The following is a 19,177-nucleotide window of genomic DNA, read 5'->3' on the forward strand; positions in this document are numbered from 1 at the left end:
CCAAACTCTATACAAATTCTTCCTTAGAATATGGTTCATAAAACTTTTATAAATCTTCGCCTTCCCATACTAGAGGCATCCATTTTTCTCTGACCGATCATGGACTTAGGAGAATCATAGTCCCATGGGGAGTGGGGCAGCAAAAGCCAAACCCCAATTTTTACATCACCTGCTAGGTTTAGCCCATGTCACTTCCCCTCACCTTTGGAGGAGACAGGTAACCAAGGCTCCCCCCCCTCAGTCTACATGTGAATTTTGATGTGTGAGGAATTCTGGGCTGCTCCCTCCGCATGGCTGCTCCAGCTGTGCTCACACAGCCTATGCTAAGTTATCTACCTGTGTGAACCCCTTTCATTTTCCTTCCCCACTGAAATCCAGGAATTTCCAACAAGGCTGGGTAGTGCTATACAATACAGCAATGTGTGGATAAAGGTAAAGGTAAAGGGACCCCTGACCATTAGGTCCAGTCGTGACCGACTCTGGGGTTGCGCGCTCATCTCGCATTATTGGCCGAGGGAGCCAGCGTATAGCTTCCAGGTCATGTGGCCAGCATGACAAAGCCGCTTCTGGCAAACCAGAGCAGCACATGGAAACGCCGTTTACCTTCCCGCTGTAGCGGTTCCTATTTATCTACTTGCATTTTGACGTGCTTTCGAACTGCTAGGTTGGCAGGAGCTGAGACCAAGCAACGAGAGCTCACCCCGTCTAAGGCAGCTTTGTCAGCAAGAGGTTTTTGTCGCACTTCCCCATCTGCCTGTATCACTGTGAGCTGTGTTGCTGTCCCACACCTGGCAGTAATAATCAGCCTCATCCTCTGCTTGGGCTCTGGCAATGCTGAGTGTGGCTGTGTTGCCAGAGTTGGTGCCAGAGAATCGGTCCGAGATCCCAGTGGGTCTCTTACTGTCTTCGTATATTATCAGCACAGGGGCCTGGCTGGGTTTTTGCTGATACCACTGCACATATTTGCCCCCAACGTTGCTCCCAGAACAAGTGATTTGGGCATCTTGTCCCGGAGACACGGACACTGTTGGGGGCTGTGTCAACACATACTGGGCAAAAGATCCTGAAAGAGAAAGAGACAAAATATCTCATGATACGTTAGACTCCTCTTTGGTCTACTGCTCAGAGGAAAGAAAGAAAAACCACACTTTTCTTTCTCATACCTGAGAAATAGGTGAGGAAGAGGCAGGCCCAGAGCATGATGGGAACGCAGAGGAGCTCTCCTTCCTTAAGCTCAAAGGTGTCTGCTTCAGATGCATCTCTCTGAACTCTTAAATCTTTTCGATCTTGTGACCCAGCCCTACATTCAAATCATTTCCTTTGAAAACGCAGCACACCCTCCTCTCCACCCCTCGGGATAAAATGCATGCCATGGCACTGTAGAAAATGAAGGGTGAACATTTTTTGGGGGTGGGGGGAGTCTTGTGGGAATTAAACTGTGCTTCCCTTTTTACAGAGTTATGCGGAAGAGAGACCAGTTTTTTGACTAACTTTTACTTGGTGTACTTGCACTTCCTAGATTGAACATAAAATACAGGCAGGTATTACTCCTTTTACTAATATGAATTACATACGTTTGTATGTAAGGTGGAATCTAAACACATATAACAAATGTTCTGAAAATGCTTCAAAAAATATACATTGAATTTTACACAAGGCTCACCATCTAGTGTCACATTGTATATTGCACTTAAAACACAACATGTTTCAATTTCAGCTGTATCGCTTAGTTCGGATGTATAATTTTTATTATAATTTGGTTAAGTCCAGTCAAAGGCCACTATGGGGTGCAGCACTCATCTTGCTTTCAGGCCGAGGGAGACGGTGTTTTTCCACAGACAGCTTACCGGGTCATGTGGCCAGCAGGACTAAGCCGCTTCTGGTGCAACGGGACACCGTGACAGGAACCAGAGCTCATGGAAATGCTCTTCACCTTCCCGCCACAGCTGTACCTATTTATGTACTTGCACTGGCATGCTTTCGAAGTGCTAGGTTGGCAGAAGCTGGGACAGAGCAATGGGAGCTCACCCCGTCTCAGGGATTCGAACTGTCAACCTTCCAATTGGCAAGCCCAAGAGGCTCAGTGGTAAAATAAAACTTAAACGTACTACGTACTCCAAGGGAATTGTTTCTAAGTATGTTTCATTGTCTCTTAAATCACCTTGAGATGCCAAATGGGAAGGCATTCACTAATGCAATTAGGCCTAAATAAATATGGGGTGAGCTCTCCCCACAACTGTGGAAATCAGGGGTGCCAGCCTGAATAAAATACAGTGGTGCCTCGGTTTATGAAAACAATTGGTTCCGGAAGTCTGTTCATAAACTGAAGCATTCATAAACTGAAGCGAACTTTCCCATTGAAAGTAATGGAAAGTGGATTAATCCGTTCCAGACGGGTCCGCGGAGTACTCAACCTGAAGCGTACTTAACCTGAAGCATGGGTGTAATTGGTTTCAAAAGTCTGTTCATAAACTGAAGCGTTCATAAACTGAAGTGAACTTTCCCATTGAAAGTAATGGAAAGTGAAAAAATCCGTTCCAGATGGGTCCGCGGCGTTCGTAAACGGAAAATTCCTAAACCGAGGTTCCACTGTATTGGGGCGGGGGGAGTGAGGTAAGTCCTGCCTCACATAATCAATCACATGATGTGGCGAAAGCACACCATTTGAATGGCAATGCCCAGCAACTTTCGATAAGGGGCAGCCCCCTCAAATATTTTATTGGGAGGACAACGAAGGGACCTCGACCCCTAGGATTTGGCTCCTCTGGCAGAAATGAGTTTAAAGGTGCTGCTGCCTAAACTGGAATAATTGTCATAACTCTGCATGGTCTCCCTGCAAGCACTGAGCGGTTTCTCCTCTGAGACTGAAGAGAAGGTTTTTGTCTCAGTTCCTCATCAGAGCACATCACTGTGCACTCTGTTTTATTGTGCCACGATGTACAGTGATATTCAGCCTCGTCTTCTGCCAGGGCTCCCGCAATGGTTAGATACCCAGTTTTGCTTGAGGCTTCTCTGGACCCGGAGAAACGATCAGGAAGCCCGGAACTGTGGTTCTTGTAAGATTCTGAGAAATATCTTAAAAGGAATCGTGGAGGGTTGCCGGGCTTCTGCTGATACCAGTTCACATAGCTGTCGAAAATGAACGTTCTGCTCGCAGCACAAGCAAGTTTCACTTCGTTCCCCAGTGACACAGATTTTGACGCTGGCTGAGACAATGTAGGCCGAGAGCTTGAACCTGGAGAAAAGGATATGATCATTCTTGATATTTCTATTTTCCTTCCCCCCCCCCCCTGCTAGAATAGGCTCCTGAAGGCAAAACAACAAAGGTTAGCAATTTTAGCAAGCGTTTTTGTCTTTCCCACCTGTGCACCACACCAGCGAAAGGCAAAATACAGAAGGCCAGATCATGATGAGAAGATTTTGGGACTCCAGTGAGAAAAAACGAACAAACCCCACAAGAGTAGACATTCCCTGCAGCCGCTGCACATTATATCCGCACCTAAGCTCCGCCTTTGTGTTCATCCACTGTGATCTGATTGGCCCTTATGATCGTGAGTCTACTTAAAAGCAGAAGCTGCCTTTCCTGGCTGAGTGGTGCTTTGCTTTGGCTTCATTATGGGTGAACCATAATTGGGGGGAAAACACTCTAAAGTTATACAGCAAGATGCATTAGTCTTTGCTGGCTTCACAAGGATGTTTGTTGGTTGCTTGCTTGGACGGTTTACGGCTAGGAGTCGAGGGTTTCCCTCAAGGCCACTCCCAGGGCCATCTTACCCATAGGTGCTAGGGGTGCGGGGCACCCGGGCGCCGAAGTCTCAGGGGCGCCAGGCCGAGAGTCCGGGGCCTGAGAGTTGAGTCTGGGGAAGAGCCTGCCTGTTGGTTGGAGCTGCTGTGGGCGGCTCTCCACCCCACACACCCCCACCCCCCTGCCAGGGTTTGATGGCACAGTCATCATCTGATGGCGGAGTCTGATGGCGGAGTCTCAATGGCCACTCCCAGTCACCAGTCTAGCTGCCACATTCTGGATTAGTTGTAGTTTCCGGGTCACCTTCAAAGGTAGCCCCACATAGAGCGCATTGCAGTAGTCCAAGCGAGAGAGCATGCACCACTCTGGCGAGACAGTCTGCGGGCAGGTAGAGACTCAGCCTGCGTACCAGATGGAGCTGATAAACAGCTGCCCTGGACACAGAATTGACCTGTGCCTCCATGGACAATCTCAATCTGTTAGCTGCCATCCATCCTCCAACCGCCTCCAGACACTCACACAGGACCTTCACCGCCTTCCCTGGTTCTGATTTGAAAGAGAGGTAGAGCTGGGTATTACCCGCATACTGATGAACACCCAGCCCAACCCCCCTGATGATCTCTCCCAGCGGCTGCATGTAGATGTTAAAAAGCATGGGGGAGAGGACAGAACCCTGAGGCACCCCACAAGTGAGAGCCCAGGGGTCTGAATACTCACCCCCACACACACTTTCTGAACACGGCCCAGGAGGAAGGAGCGGAACCACTGTATGACAGTGCCCCTAGCTCCCAAGCCCTCTAGACGGTCCAGAAGGATGTTATGGTCGGTGGTGTCAAAAGCCGCTGAGAGATCCAGCAGAATCTCTGTTTTTTTGTTATATATTGTTATAGCTCTATGCTTGTAAAATCAAATAAAATTATTTTTTTATTAAAAATACACACACAAAACTTTGCTATACGGAACTGCCTCCAGAGGTCTCCAGATGCAGGTGGATCTAGCAGATTCTGAACAGGCCCAGCTCCCCCCCCCCAAAAAAGTGCCCGGTTTTGTATTTGGGTTATCAGCAGCTTTTGGTGGATGCTGTGGAGACTTCCACAAATGGCAGAGGTCCCCTGTTGGCAGATCCCAGCAGAGCTGGGTGGGGCAACACATCTGTCGAATCCTAACCATTATGGACAGACTGGAATTGCTTTCTCTGCCCAATAGGTTGTGGAAATGAAGTGTTGTGGGGTTTGTCCTTTCCTCTTGTCTGGTTTGCAGACATGACTTAAACCATACCTTCTTTAAAAGAAATCAGTATCTACATAAATTGCTCTGAGGAGTGAAAGTATCCTGAAAACAGGAAATCAAGCAGGAAGTAGTTTTACATAAAGATGCCCTTGACATGTTACAGGTGGTTCCATGGTACAACTGATGCTTCTCCACCATTCCACTTTTTTTTAAAAAAATTCATTCATTCGTTCATTTATTAAAAAACCCTCATGAAAATTCATCCGTCTTTCAGTGCAAATTTCTCCAAATCAACATATTCATCAATGCAATTTTGTCTGAAATGTGCATTTTCTGCAAAGCAAGGAGTGTTGCGCATTTCTGTGCACCATTTTCGCTCAGATATGCACTTTAGACTAGAACATTGCCATCTGAATGAATGAATCTTTATTTGCGCCAGCCATCGGCCATAGCAATAAAACAACAATACGATATACAAAGAATGGGAATACAAATAAGAAGTCGATCATATAAAATGCATTTTAGGGTTTTGAATCAATAGTGAAGTAATGGACCTTATTCTGATTGCCCCAGCTAAAAACCTTGCAACCTTTGCTGTCACCTCTTCATCTTGATCTGCCAAGAGAAAGGACACTGTGGCAGTGGCTGGGCGACCCGGAATGGATAATAAAAGAGGGGTGATAATGCCATTCCTCAAGTCTTTATGAAGAGTTCAAGTCAGAAGGACGTGCGTCACCGATTCGGTACTGCCATCCCCACAGGTACATAAGTTTTTTTTTGTGTGGAATCTGTTAGAATCATCCCTCAAGTACAGCCAAGGGCAATACATGCAATCATGCGAGGGTAAAAGCGTGTCTATGTTTTAGAATTGCTAGGTTATGCAGATAGGGTGCCAGAAAGTCAAAATGGAAGGTGGAAAATAGTCATACCATGGGCAAAATTTCCTTATTGTGGCCAAGTTGTTCTGACGCTCATTATCATTTAGGTCAGGCATAGGCAAACTCCGGCCCTCCAGATGTTTGGGACTACAATTCCCATCATCCCTAGCTAACAGGACCAGTGGTCAAGGATTTTGCCTCTGCCTGATTTAGGTGCTGACAAATTAGACTGTTTGCTTTAGTAAAACCCAAAGTGAGTAGCTGTTGGGGTGATAAGCCACAAGAGTGAAGTTTTTGATAGACAATTTTAGTCCAGGAGCATTGCCATCTCATTCACACCGAATACAGTGGTGCCTCGCAAGACGAATTTAATTCGTTCCGCGAGTCAATTCGTTTTGCCAATGGAGCAGAAATGCCCAGCTGCACCTCAACGAGTGGAGAAAGTTTCCAGGAAGCAAACAGGAAGCATCTTCAGCCACCTGAGACCCGGTAAGATGTGGCAGCTGCAACTCCCTTTGAGGACCAAAGGTTTGCGTCTTACTTCCCCCTCTGAACACACCACTGTGCCGAGACGCAGTAACGTTATCCCATCCTTCACAGTAATAATCAGCTTCATCTTGCTGTTGAACATCAGCGATCATTAAGGTGACTGTTTTTCCGGTGCTGCGACCAGAAAATCGTTCTGGAATCCCAGCAGGTCTTTCCTTGTCCTTATATATAACTACCTTGGGGATGCCACCAGGTTTTTGCTGGTACCAATAAACGTAGTGCTTATCAACCCTTTCTCCTGAACACGTGAATTATGCAGTTTGTCCTAGAGCTACAGAGGCTGACGGTGGCTGATTAAGAACGTACTGGGCCGCAGAACCTGGAAAGGGGAAAAAATAATTGTAAGGTTGGTGGATGGAATGACCTTGGCTTGAGTGGGGATGCATGCAGAGATGGTCGCCTGGGACACTATAGGCCCAAATGAGCATCTTCTCTACACGTATATCCCAGCTCAAGGCAAAGTCATGGGTCCATCAGCGCCTCCACTCAAATCAGCTCAAATGACCTGGGGCTCCCAAAACCGAGATCAAGAGATGTCCAATGGAATGGCAATGCCTATTTTGTAGAATAGGAAAAAGGGATCTAAAATTGGGGAGGTACCCATCTCAGTACCTGAGTAATAAGCGAAGACCAGGATGAGAAGATGAGAAGGAGACATGGCCATGGTGGACATGGGTGATGAACTCTCCTTCCTAAGAGTGACCCCGGGCAGCTTCCTCTTAAAGTTCATCGAAGCCACTGAATGCTCCCTTTATGCAAATTCAATCCCTGTTGATTGGCCACCAAGGCTGCCCCTATGCATAGGAGTGGCACAGTGTGTTCCTCCAGCCGTACTTGCAAGCTCCCTTTGTGGCTTCTACATCATCCTATCTTTGAGGTGTGTTCAGGAGAACGTAAGGGAAACGGCACTCTGAATGCCAGGATGGTGCGCATGAGAGATGTAGCTTGCAACGTATTAATGTGTCATCATGAATCTGGTTGAGAAATGCAATACAATATCTTATACACGGATACCCTTCCCCAGTCTCCTGCACAAAACTGATTTCATTAGTTCCAGTATTTTTAGAGCAAGGCAGCCCTCTAGGGGCCCTGTCGCATTCTGCAATGTGAGGGCGCCAATCTATTTGACCATAACTGAAGTAAGTAAATAAGTTAACTTCTACAAGAAAGAACGCATTTCCTGACCTGCTTTGTTCCCCAAACTCCTTTTTGCTTAATAATTTTTTTCTTGTTTGTTCAACCTCCGCTTGATATTTTAACTCATTAAGTTTTCCTTCACACAAGCCCCCCACTTGTGTAAATTTGGTCAAACTTCATATCAATCGGTGTACAGTGAGATGTGTGCACTATGTTTAATAGGGGGCAGGTAGCAGGATCAGTCCGCCGCATTACTCATTGGTGATAAGTGTTGGGATCTGCTACATATTCATTGGTGACTAGAGGTGGGATCTGCTACACCCAGGTAGTAGTAGTAGTAATAATAATAATAATAATAATAATAATAATAATAATAATAAAAATAAATTTTTATTTATACCCCGCCCTCCCCAGTCAAAACCAGGATCAGGGCAGCTAACACCAATAAAAAGAAAACAAAACAATTAATTAAAATACAATATTAAAATTTAAAATGCAGCCTCATTTTAAGTAGCCCATAAATCCAAACCATGAGGGAGGAAAACACAGGGGTCAGCCTGAATCCAACCCAAAGGCCAGGCGGAACAGCTCTGTCTTGCAGTCCCTGCGGAAAGATGACAAATCCCGCAGGGCCCTGGTCTCCTGTGAAAGAGCGTTCCACCAAGTTGGTGCCAATACTGAAAAGACCTTGTCCCTAGATGAGGCCAATCTAGCCACCTTATGGCTCAGGATCTCCAGAATATTGTTGTTTGTGGACCTTAAGGTCCTCCGCGGGGCATACCAGGAGAGGCGGTCCCGTAGGTACAAGGGTCCCAAGCCGCATAGGGCTTTAAAGGTCAAAACTAGCACCTTAAACCTGATCCTGTACTCCACCAGGAGCCAGTGCAACTGGTAAAGCACTGGATGAATGTGATCCTGCGGCAAGAACCCCATAAGGAGTCTCGCCGCGGCATTCTGCACCCGCTGGAGTTTCTGGGTCAGCTTCAAGGGCAGCCCCGCGTAGAGCGAGTTACAATAATCAAGCCTGGAGGTGACAGTCGCATGGATCACTGTGGTCAGATCAGGGCAAGAGAGGTAAGGGCCTGGAACCTCTGGAATCTTGTGCATCCACTCGGCAGAGATTGTGGTGGCCTCTAATACTACAGTGGTACCTCTGGTTAAGAACTTAAATCGTTCCGGAGGTCCGTTCTTAACCTGAAACTGTTCTTAACCTGAGGTACCACTTTAGCTAATGGGGCCTCCCGTTGTCACCGCGCTATTTCTGTCCTCATCCTGAGATAAAGTTCTTAACCCGAGGTACTACTTCCGGGTTAGTGGAGTCTGTAACCTGAAGCGTCTTAACCTGAAGCATCTGTAACCCGAGGTACCACTGTACTTAGAGAGAGAGACAGCGTACCAAAAGTTTTTATCTCAGTTCCTCTTAGGACTGCATCATGTTGCACTTGGGGGATGCCACACATTACAGTGGTACCTCGCAAGACGAATGCCCTTCAAGACGGATTTTTCGCAAGACGGATGCATCTTGTGATCTGATGGTGACTTGCAAGATGAATTCGTTTTGCGGAAAATTCGTCTTGCAAATCGTGGTTTCCCATAGGAATGCACTGAAATTTAATTAATGCATTCCTATGGGCAAAAAAAGAAATTTCAATGCATTCCTATGGGAAACTGCGATTCGCAAGACGAATTTTCCGCAAAACGAATTGATTCACGGAACGAATTAAATTCGTCTTGCGAGGCACCACTGTACAGTAATAATCAGCCTCATCTGCTGCCTGGATGATGCAGATGGCTAAATATCAAATATTTGGGGATGGAAGCAGGGAAGTAAGGTCCCCAGAGCCTGCGACAGCCCTGGTATAGGAATAATACAGGAACCTGGAAGGGCTGCCAGGTGTTTGTTGGTACCAGGCTTGTCCATAGCTGGTCACTTTTGCACTGTTGCATATGCTGGAAGCTACCCAGAGTGTCTGGGGCAACCCAGTTAGATGAGCGAGGTATTATGGAATAGGAGGTCGCTATTTTCATCATAAAATTGCTGGAGGGCTTGGTGGAGGCAGATGATTATGGCACACAAGCTTAAGTTTGGAGACAAGGCTCAGCATACCTAAGGGGAGGGTGTTGGGATGGGGGGTTCGATTGTAATAAAGATTTGTTGTTGTTGTTCTGCCCCATCCTGGATTTCCCCTGTGGCAGAGGGGTGTCTGGGAGGGGTAGGATTTTAAAGTAAAGGTTAGGAAAATGAAAAGGATTAAAGAATTAGGAGGAAGGAAAATTGCTAAAGAGGAGAATACATTGGAAATCAGAAGGGAGGGGAGGGGAATTCCATAAGACAATGATTAGGAAATTGAAGTTAAATATTATAAGTGTAGTGTTGTTATTGAGTTGAAGTGTTTGGTGTGATATTGTATGTTTTTGTTGTCTTGTTTTTGTATGTATGTGTTTTATAAAAACTGAATAACAATTATTATTATTTTTAAAAAAGGCTCAGCATACCTGGCTCCCATTCTGCAGAGTGTCTCATTGTAAGCCTAGTGTTCAGACAGAAAGTGCCTTTGATCAGCAGTCAGAGGCTTTTGTCTCAGTTCCTCGTAGGACTGCTTCACTGTGGAACTTGCTACCTGGGGGATACCACACAGCACAGTAATAATGAGCCTCATCTCCTGCCTGAAGGTTGCTGATGGTTAAATACCAGGTGTTTTGGGAGCTCTCCTTGGTAGCGGAGAACCGACTGAGGTCCCCAGAACCTGAGCCTGCACTGCTATAGTAATAATACAGGAACCGGGGAGGGCTGCCAGGATTTTGCTGGTACCAAGACTGGTAATAGCTTGTCACTGTTGCACTGCTCATGGAACAAGAGAGTTTAACTGTCTGTCCAGGAGAGGCTGACATAGAAGGCTCCTGAGTCACCACAGGCTGGGCACTGGAGACTGGGGAAAGAAGAAGACCGTTAGTTTCTCTGAGACCATTCTGTGTTTAAGGTACTGTCTGAAAAGTAGTCCTTCCTACTCTGCTCACCTGTGCACCATGTTGCCAGGAGGACAATGAGAGATGCCCCAAGCATGATAAAAAGCTTTCAGACTTCTGGGAAATGCAGACTCTGTTGCTCAGAATATGCCCTGCATTGCTTTCTTTTTATTCCATCCCACTTAAGTAGGCAACTTCCATGCCCTGCCCCTTATGGAAATCTGCTGGCTTCTAATTGGTCCACCTCTTCATGCTACGCATTGTAAAAAAATCGGTGTAGCTTATCGTTCAGCTGGGTGTCAACTGTAGTGAAACAGGAGCAGATTCAATCCATCTCCTTCATGATCCAAAGTGAAACGACATATTAATTGTTCTCACGTGGAATTTGAGTGGCCCACATGTCTGCAGATTGGGAAGGGAACTGTGGCCATCCAAAATCAAGGCAATGATTTCTCCTAATTGGTTACCCCTCAGCCCAGAATTGCCATACTAATTTGGATAATAAAATAATAAAAAACACCAACAATGAGAATCTCAGAAAGTAGTCTGGAGGGTGACCTGAGCTCAGCGAATCAAAGACCTCTGAGATCTGAGTGCCAACTAGTTTGTGTTTGTTGGTTTGTTTGTTTATTTGTTGGTTGGTTGGTTTGTGTTGCTGGGGGAATTGAGGGAAATGGCTTGGTAGTGTCACTAATGTTTCATACTAGGGATTACTATAATTCATATGATTCAAAACCTTCCCATTCATTTCATCCAGGGAGGTTTCCGGAGGAGAGAAAGAAAAAATGACGCCTTTTCCTTTCCCCACTTTCCAGAAATAATTCCAAGCACCTCTGATATACCACAATAAAAGGGATGAGATGTGAGGTTATGAATCAGTGCACCTTAAGGTGCTATAGTGTAGCAGGAGAAATTTTCAAGCATGTAGGAAAGGAGAAAAGGTGTATTCTTCCAATTTCTCATGAAGAACAAACAGCAAGTCAGAAAACTTCAATACTCTTTGACGTGTTGGGCTAGTGCTGTGATGTTTTTACTGTAATAATCTGTGTTTTAAAAGATCACACAAACACACTGTTTTAATTTTATTAATGTTTAATTGCTTTTCATTGGCCTATTAAATTTTTTTGACGTGAGGGCCAGATTCAAAGGGCCAGAGGAGCACATTCAACCCCCAGGCTTCAGATTCCCCACCTCCGACTGTTATATGAAGAGAAGCAGAAGGCTATGAAGCAAATGTCCATCAGACTAAGAGCATGAAGGCATTGTTTTTGATCATTTGGTCTGGGGCAGAGAGTCATTAGCACTAAATGAGTGTTAGAGATGTTGTGACACATGCGTGCGCGCGTGTGCACACACACATACACACACAGGTAAAGCTAAAGGACCCCTGGAAAGTTAAGTCCAGTCCAATTCGACTTGGGGGTGTGGCACTAATCTCACTTTCAGGCTTTCTGGGTCATGTGGCCAGCATGACTAAACCACTTCTGGCGCAATGGAACACTGTGATGGAAGCCAGAGCGCACGGAAACACCGTTTACCTTCCTGCCACAGCAGTACCTATTTACCTACTTACAGTGTTATGCCTTAGAACTGCTAGGTTGGCAGGAGCTGGGACAGAGCAATGGGAGCTCACCACCCCCGCACGGATTCGAACTGCCAACATCCCAATAGGTAAGCCCAAGAGGCTTGGTGGTTTAGACCACAGCACCACCTGTGTCTCTACACACATACACACATACATACATACACACAGAGAGAATAAGGACCCACAAGTTTCCTTTAGAGATGATGCTCAGACATCCAGCTTCTGATTCTGCAGAGAGTCTCATTGTAAGCCTGGTGTTTGGACAGAAAGTGCCTTTGATCTGCAGTCAGATGTTTTTGTCTCAGTTCCTCATAGGACTGCATCACTGTGGAACTTGCTACCTGGGGGATACCACACAGCACAGTAAAAAGCAGCCTCGTCGACTGCCTGGATGTTGCTGATGGTTAAATACCAAGTATTTTGGGAGCTCTCCTTGGTAGCAGAGAACCGGCTGACATCTCCAGAGCCTGCGCTTGCACTGCTATAGTAATAGTACAGGAGCCTGGGAGGGCTGCCAGGCTTTTGCTGGTACCAAGACTGCCAATAGTTTGTCACTGTTGCGCTGCTCATGGAACAGGAGAGTTTAACCGTCTGTCCAGGGGATGCTGATATGGAGGATTCCTGAGTCAGCACAGGCTGGGCACTGGAGACTGGAGAGAGAAGAATACAATTAGTTTATCTGAAACCGTTCTGTATTAGAGGCACTGTCTGAAAAGTAGCCCTTCCTACTTTGCTCACCTGTGCACCATGTTGCCAGGAGGACAATGAGAGATGCCACAAACATGATAAAAAAGCTCTCCAACGTCTGGGAAATGCAGACTCCGTTGCTCAGAACGTGCCCTGCCTGCTTTCTGCTCCAACCCACTTCCTAAAATAGGCAACTTCCATGCCCCGCCCCTTATGCTAATCTGCTGAACTTCCAGTGGTGCACACACATATATAGTCTGAAAACTTACTCGGCCTAAAAGCCCCATGTCCAGCTGGACGTCAGTTGCACCAAAAAGGGAGCAAACACAATCCATCTCACACAGGGCTTAAAATTGAAATGATGTGTCACCCATTGTTCTGGATGCACCCCCATAATGGGGTAAAATGGGGTGAAACTGGGCAGACTCTCGTGTTCCCAAGTCGGATCATGTCATTGATAAGGCATCTCAAGGTCTCCCCGGTTGGACCTACACTGACCTTTTAATGTTATTAGAATATTATTTGAAAACATCTCAGGGCATACTTGCCTTTTAGTTTCTTTCACCAAAATGCTGTCTCCCTGCTGCTGGTGGCTCTGCAGCTCCTTCTGGTGTCACATTTTAATGCCGCATTATGAATGTTAAAAGTAAGATGTCATGTGCGACGAAAGTCCTTTACTTTCCGTCTTATAACTTTGACCTCTCAATTATTAAAAGCACCGACAGGGATTTCTCAGGTAAATCAAACCTCCCACTTATCCCTCTAGCCTTTCTTTAAACCCTCTAGCACTCATGGGTTTTCAAAAATAAGAGAGTCCTCTTCCAGCCTAAACATGGCCAGGTACCTATATAGACTCGGGGCTATAAGTCAGACTGTTCCTATGTGTACTCAGATAAGGGTTTCCACTTCACTAGAAACTCCCTTACTGTAAAGCTAGCCTCCTTCCTGAGGTAACTTTATTATCATTCAGAACCTGTCTCCTCCTTTAGCCCCCCTCCTTTTCTTGGTGCACTCTCAGCCACAAACTAACCTTCCTCCTCTAAAAGGCAGTTTTGACAGTTTAAAAGAGTTCCCCACCAACTGGGTTCCTGGATACCTTAGCTGGAAAATGAAATGGACGATTACTGGTATGACACTTTAAAGATGGATATTTATTGGCTTGAATCTTAATGGTTGCTTTCTGGTATCATTGGTACAAACTTAATTTCACAGGTAACATTCTTGGTAATCAAATAACAGAATACTTATCAACTACTTCATCTACTCTAAGTCTACCTTCTCCACAACCACCCAAGCTCCCCCACAAAAAAAAACCCAACCGCCACTTAATGGCTGCACATCATATTTTAAACCCTCGGCAGTCCCTCCTCCAGCGGAATGTTGCTGCCAGTCACCAGGGAGTCTGGGTTAACCCTTCAAGTGGCCTGCTTGGAGAAGCAAAATACAACAGAACATTTCTTTTAAAAAACAAACACGTCACATCATGTGTCAATACACTCCTTGACACTCCCTTAACGTTAAAAACCATGAGTGTAGATCCACCCCCTGACTCTCCTAAAAGTTATTACGGTATTGCTTCACTTTCCCCCAAAAGTTAAATACAAACCCATTTTTTCCTGAGAAACAAAACAAAACAAACCAGAAAACAAGCAGCATTAAGGTAAATTCAACATTGATGGATGTAATAACGGAATACTGAATGTTCTAGTTTATATAAAATATGCAGGGATTTATGTTATGCAAAATGAACCACGGAAAGAGAAGAAGGGAAGTGACTGATATTTTAAGATTGTTTAAATGAATATTCTAAATTGTAAAACAGAAAAATTAATAAAAATTATGTGAAAAACAACAAGCAAAAAGTTAAATACAAACCCTTTTTTCTGAGAAACAAAATAAAACAGCAAACAAAGAGGACTAGGGAGGGGAGGCATAGAGTGGCAGTGGAGTGGAAGCTTTCATTGATTTGGACAGGTCTATCTATATACACAGGAACTAAGCTGTCTATCTCATTGTTCCATCTAGCCCAATAATGTCTGCACTGACTGCCAGCAGCACGGACTGGAGATGCTGAGGATTCAACCTGGGGCTGTCTGCATGCAAGGCAGATGCTCTACCACTGAACTATGGCTAGACACGGCGCCAGAGAACTGGTCCGAGATCCCGCTGGGCCTGGTACTCCCACCATAAATTATAAGCTTGGGTGTTTGCCCAGGTTTGTCGGAACCACTGTTGAAAGACAACAGCAACGTCATCCCCTGAACAGGTGATGTGGGCGTTTTGCCACAGAGAGACAGAGACTGACCGAGGCTGCGTCAGTAAGGAACCTGCAAAAAGAAGGACGCTTCGTATTAGAAAGGAAGTTTCTATTTAATTGTTCAAATGTATGCACACACTAGCAAATACATTTTTCCTTTGTAGCACCTGACCAATAGGTGAACAGGATGATGAGAAGGGAGGCCCAGAGCATGATGGGAATCCAAATCAGCAGTCTTCCCTAAGGCACACTGGGTTTTCCAGCTCTGCTCCTCTCTTAAGCCTCTTCCAGAACCTGTGACCCAGCCCCACATTCCAATCATTTCCTTCGAACAGCAATATCCTTCTTCCTCATTCATTTAGAGTTAATGCCTGGCGGCAAATAATTAATTTTCTTAGCCTATGACTGTTAGGATTCATTCCCCGTCTGCAGTCATAGGGTTGTTGTGTATCATATGACTGTATGTGTTTTCATTCCCACAGAGTGGAAGTGACGTAGACAGGATGTTTACGTGGGACTGTTGTTCCTTTGTTCTTTCTCTTTACTGGCTGTTATGCCAGAGAGAGGGAGCCAATATGTAGAGCTCCCAGTTTGTTTATATGCAAATAAAGCAGTTTAGCCTTATTTACTGACTTGTGTGTTGTTCATCACAATCACATATTTGGCCTGTGGGACCAGTCTGACAACTGGCCCCCGGGACAGCCGAATTACTGACAATGACATCCCAGGTATGGATGTGTCCTTGGCAAAAAGAAGAGCACACTGTTGCCCTTTTATTTCTTGATTCCCCTAATTATTTTATTTCTGATTTCTGATTTTATACATTTCAATATTTTTATAATCATTTTAACATTTCAAAAAATGACTTCCTTCCCTCTCTTTCTGCTTAGTGTTAAGGCTTTAGTCTTATTATAACTTATTGCAAGTTTAAGTTAAGTCTGCTGCAACTGGATTTCTTATGGATAGGGCCAATCCTGAACGTATTGGATTTGTGACCTTTATGCTCATTTGCCTTCAGTAGCAGTCAAGCTCTGCTGGATGAAATTGCCTCTGGTCTATTTTAGGGGAATCCTGCAACGTGTTTGCGTTGTTACTCTGCTAACTATACATTGGGATCTCCACTAGATCAATACTGAGTAGGATTCCATGACACTTCCATCACTCCCAGGCAGCTTAGCTGTGGCCTAAGAAATGTGGAGGCTCAGAACAACTGGAGAACTTTGCAATCACAAACCACTGTGCAGTCTGGGGCGGGCACAGCCTGCAATGAAGCCTGAGGAGCTTGAGGATGAAGAGTTTTCGTTTCAGTTCCTCCGCTAGCTGTATCACAGTAAAACGAGTTGCTTGCAGTGTGGAATGCAGCACAGTAATAAACTGCTTCGTCTCCTGCCTGTACTTTGGTGATGGTTACAAAGGCCACTTTCTTCGGGGCATCATTGGAAGGAGAGAAGCGGCTGGAGAACTCCGGGCCAAAATCTGTCTTGTCGTCATTTATGTTCCGCCTCAAAAGAAATTTGGGGCTCTCTCCTTCTTTTTGCTGATACCAGAAAAAACCTCCAAACCGGGAACTGACCGTGCAGTTGAGTTGAACTGTACTGGCCGGAGAGGCTGACACTGAAGCTGGTTGAGTCAGAGTGACCTGAGACAGAGCTCCTGCAAGAGACAGGGAAGGAGAATAAAAATGGATCAAAATGTGGAGTTTCTTTTACTTCAAGGTAGATTGAGAGGGACAAAGAGCAAGTGGAGAGACCATCGGTCAGGGATGGAGGACAGACAGAAGCATGTTGTCTTCACCTGAGCAGCAAATGAGGAGTAGGAGTAGAATTGGGGCCATCATGGCAGTAAATCCAAAGCGAGGTGCTTTTCCTCCGGAAACACAGGTATCAGTTGGCCCTATTCCCCTTCTTTGCTCTTAAAGCCCTTGCCAGAGCCTGTATGCAAATGCACCTCCCCAATTTGGCTAGGGAGGGACCAACAGTCTTTGACTACAGGAGTTAAGCCTATTTCACCTGTACAAAGTCCTGCTTGGGGCATCTTCTTGGCCACTGTGAGAACATGAAGCTGGACTCGATGGGTCTTTGGTCTGGTCCAGTGGGACTCTCCTTATCTACCCTTACAACACCTGTTTTTGCATTATGCATCAAAGAGTCAACTGAAACATGTGTGGTCATCACTTGATAAATTCAGCAAGTTCCAACATCGCATCAACTCACTTCACTTCAGACACAACGCTCGGTCGACAGGACTTTCCCAATAGCCTCATATATTCCTCTGCAGTAAGGGAGGCAAATGGGGAAAGCCTTCCCGTTGTCTTTTTTCTTACACATCCTGTCTTAAGGGCATAGTTGTGTATGAATAGAGTGAGCCTGTGACCTGGATTCAGGAACTAAACTATTAACTGTCACACAAGTCTATTATTCTACTTAGTGTGTGTGTGTTTGGGGTGTGTGTGTTTGTGAAACATATGTAGTAGATATTTTCCCACATTTATTATGCTATTTTTGTGATATACATGAGAAAACCTGGTATACTTATTTGTATAACATTCTTGTTTTAAAACCCAATAAAAAACAAGCAAACTACCACACGATTCTCAGGTATCCTGGCAGACACAATTTCTGCTGTAGATCAGCCTCATATGATGTATGTATGATGATTTGGGGGAGTCTTGGGCAATGTCAAAAGTCTTTAAAGGTTCCTGCACACTTTTGTTCAGGGTCTCCCCCTCCTTGGAGGAAGTGGAGGGAACTCTGTTGCAACAGGAAAATTAATATCTGCCTCGCCTTCCACTGGATCCGGTCTCCATCCATCCTTCTCTGACAGATCATGGAATTAGGGGACTCAGAGTGTCGTGGGGAGTTAGGCAGCAAAAGCCAAACCCCAATGATTTACATCAGAAGGATGCAGGTGTTACGATTTCCCAGTCTGCCAGCCATAGGCAGTTGACAATCATGTGAGGCAGAATATCACCCTTGTCCTACTTGGTGCAGAGCAGTATGTAGTATGGAAGGGAGCTCCCTCTGGTGCCTGAACCTATAACTGCATTCATCTTATTTCCTCTCTCTTACAATTCATCTGGGCAGTGCCGACAGATAAAAGACACTGCAAGTAAATAAACTGATAACTCTTTGTCTCCTTCCCCTTTTCAAATGCCATTAAGACTTTGAGAGCCCTTGGCAAAAACAGGAGCACACTGTTGCCCTTTTATTTATATATTCTCCTCTTAATTGTTTTATTTTTGATTTTTGATTTCATATATTTCAATAAAGTTATAAACATTTTAACATTTCAAAACGTGACTTCCTTCCCCCTCTTTTTGCTTAGTGTTAAGGTCTTAGTCTTATTATAAGTTATTGTAAGTTTAAGCTAAGTCTGCTGCAACTGGATTTCGGAGAGGGCCAATCCTAAACATAATGGATTTGTGACCTTTATGCTCATTTGCCTTCCGTAGCAGTAGAGCTCTGCTGGATGAAATATCAATTGCCTCTGGTCTATTTTTTTGGGAATCCTGCAATGTGTTTACGTTGTTACTCTGCTAACTATGCATTGGAATCTCCACTAGATCAATACTGAGTAGGATTCCCTGACACTTCCATCACTCCCAGGCTGCTTAGCTTTGGCCCAAGAAATGTGGAGTCTCAGAACAACTGGAGAACTTTGCAGTCACAAAGGACTGTGCAGTCTGGGGAGAGTTGAAGTTGGAGTCTCAAATGAGCTTGGCACAGCCTGCAATGAAACCTGAGGAGCTTGAGGATGAAGAGTTTTTGTTTCAGTTCCTCTGCTAGCTGCATCACAGTGAAACGAGTTGCTATTGCCATGGTAAGCAGCACAGTAATAAACAGCTTCGTCCCCTGCCTGCACGTTGGTGATGGTTACAAAGGCCACTTTCTTAGGGGCATCATTGGAAGCAGAGAAGCGGCTGGAGAACTCCGGGCCAAACTCTGTCTTGTCGCCGTTTATGTTCCGCTCCAAAAGGAATTTGGGGCTCTCTCCTTCCTTTTGCTGATACCAGTAAAAAAATCCAAAGCTGAAGCCACTGCTGATTGTGCAAGAGATTTGAACGGTACCGGCCGGAGAGGCTGACACTGAAGCTGGTTGAGTCAGAGTGAACTGAGACAGAGCTCCTGCAAGAGACAGGGAAG

General features: G+C 45.3%; 2 protein-coding genes across 40 annotated transcripts in view; both read right to left on the reverse strand.

Annotated features, from left to right (window-relative positions):
* LOC118075809 (immunoglobulin lambda-1 light chain-like) overlaps nt 1–19,177 on the reverse strand; it is a 380,578-nt gene that overhangs the window by 62,178 nt on the left and 299,223 nt on the right. Inside the window, exons 1-2 of one of the 3 annotated variants that reach the window (XM_088659149.1) lie at nt 3,363–3,494; nt 2,914–3,235 (exon numbers count right to left, since the gene is read on the reverse strand). The exons of the other annotated variants lie outside the window; for them this stretch is intronic. Coding sequence (XP_088515275.1) covers nt 2,914–3,235; nt 3,363–3,468 — 428 coding nt within the window. The 5' untranslated portion in view covers nt 3,469–3,494. Of the gene's footprint in view, nt 1–2,913; nt 3,236–3,362; nt 3,495–19,177 lie in introns of those variants that run through there. 3 annotated transcript variants of the gene reach the window in all.
* LOC118078681 (immunoglobulin lambda-1 light chain) overlaps nt 1–19,177 on the reverse strand; it is a 187,655-nt gene that overhangs the window by 53,179 nt on the left and 115,299 nt on the right. Inside the window, exons 1-2 of one of the 37 annotated variants that reach the window (XM_088659112.1) lie at nt 16,830–16,901; nt 16,371–16,688 (exon numbers count right to left, since the gene is read on the reverse strand). The exons of 35 other annotated variants lie outside the window; for them this stretch is intronic. In XM_088659112.1, the coding sequence (XP_088515238.1) occupies nt 16,371–16,688; nt 16,830–16,872 (361 nt within the window). In that variant the 5' untranslated portion in view covers nt 16,873–16,901. Of the gene's footprint in view, nt 1–10,151; nt 10,470–10,557; nt 10,626–16,370; nt 16,689–16,829; nt 16,902–19,177 lie in introns of those variants that run through there. One more of the 37 variants, XM_088659111.1, reaches the window with a different exon arrangement.

The sequence above is a fragment of the Zootoca vivipara genome, chromosome 16 (assembly GCF_965207765.1).
Source record: "Zootoca vivipara chromosome 16, rZooViv2.hap1.1, whole genome shotgun sequence".
Classification (NCBI taxonomy): Eukaryota; Metazoa; Chordata; class Lepidosauria; order Squamata; family Lacertidae; genus Zootoca; species Zootoca vivipara.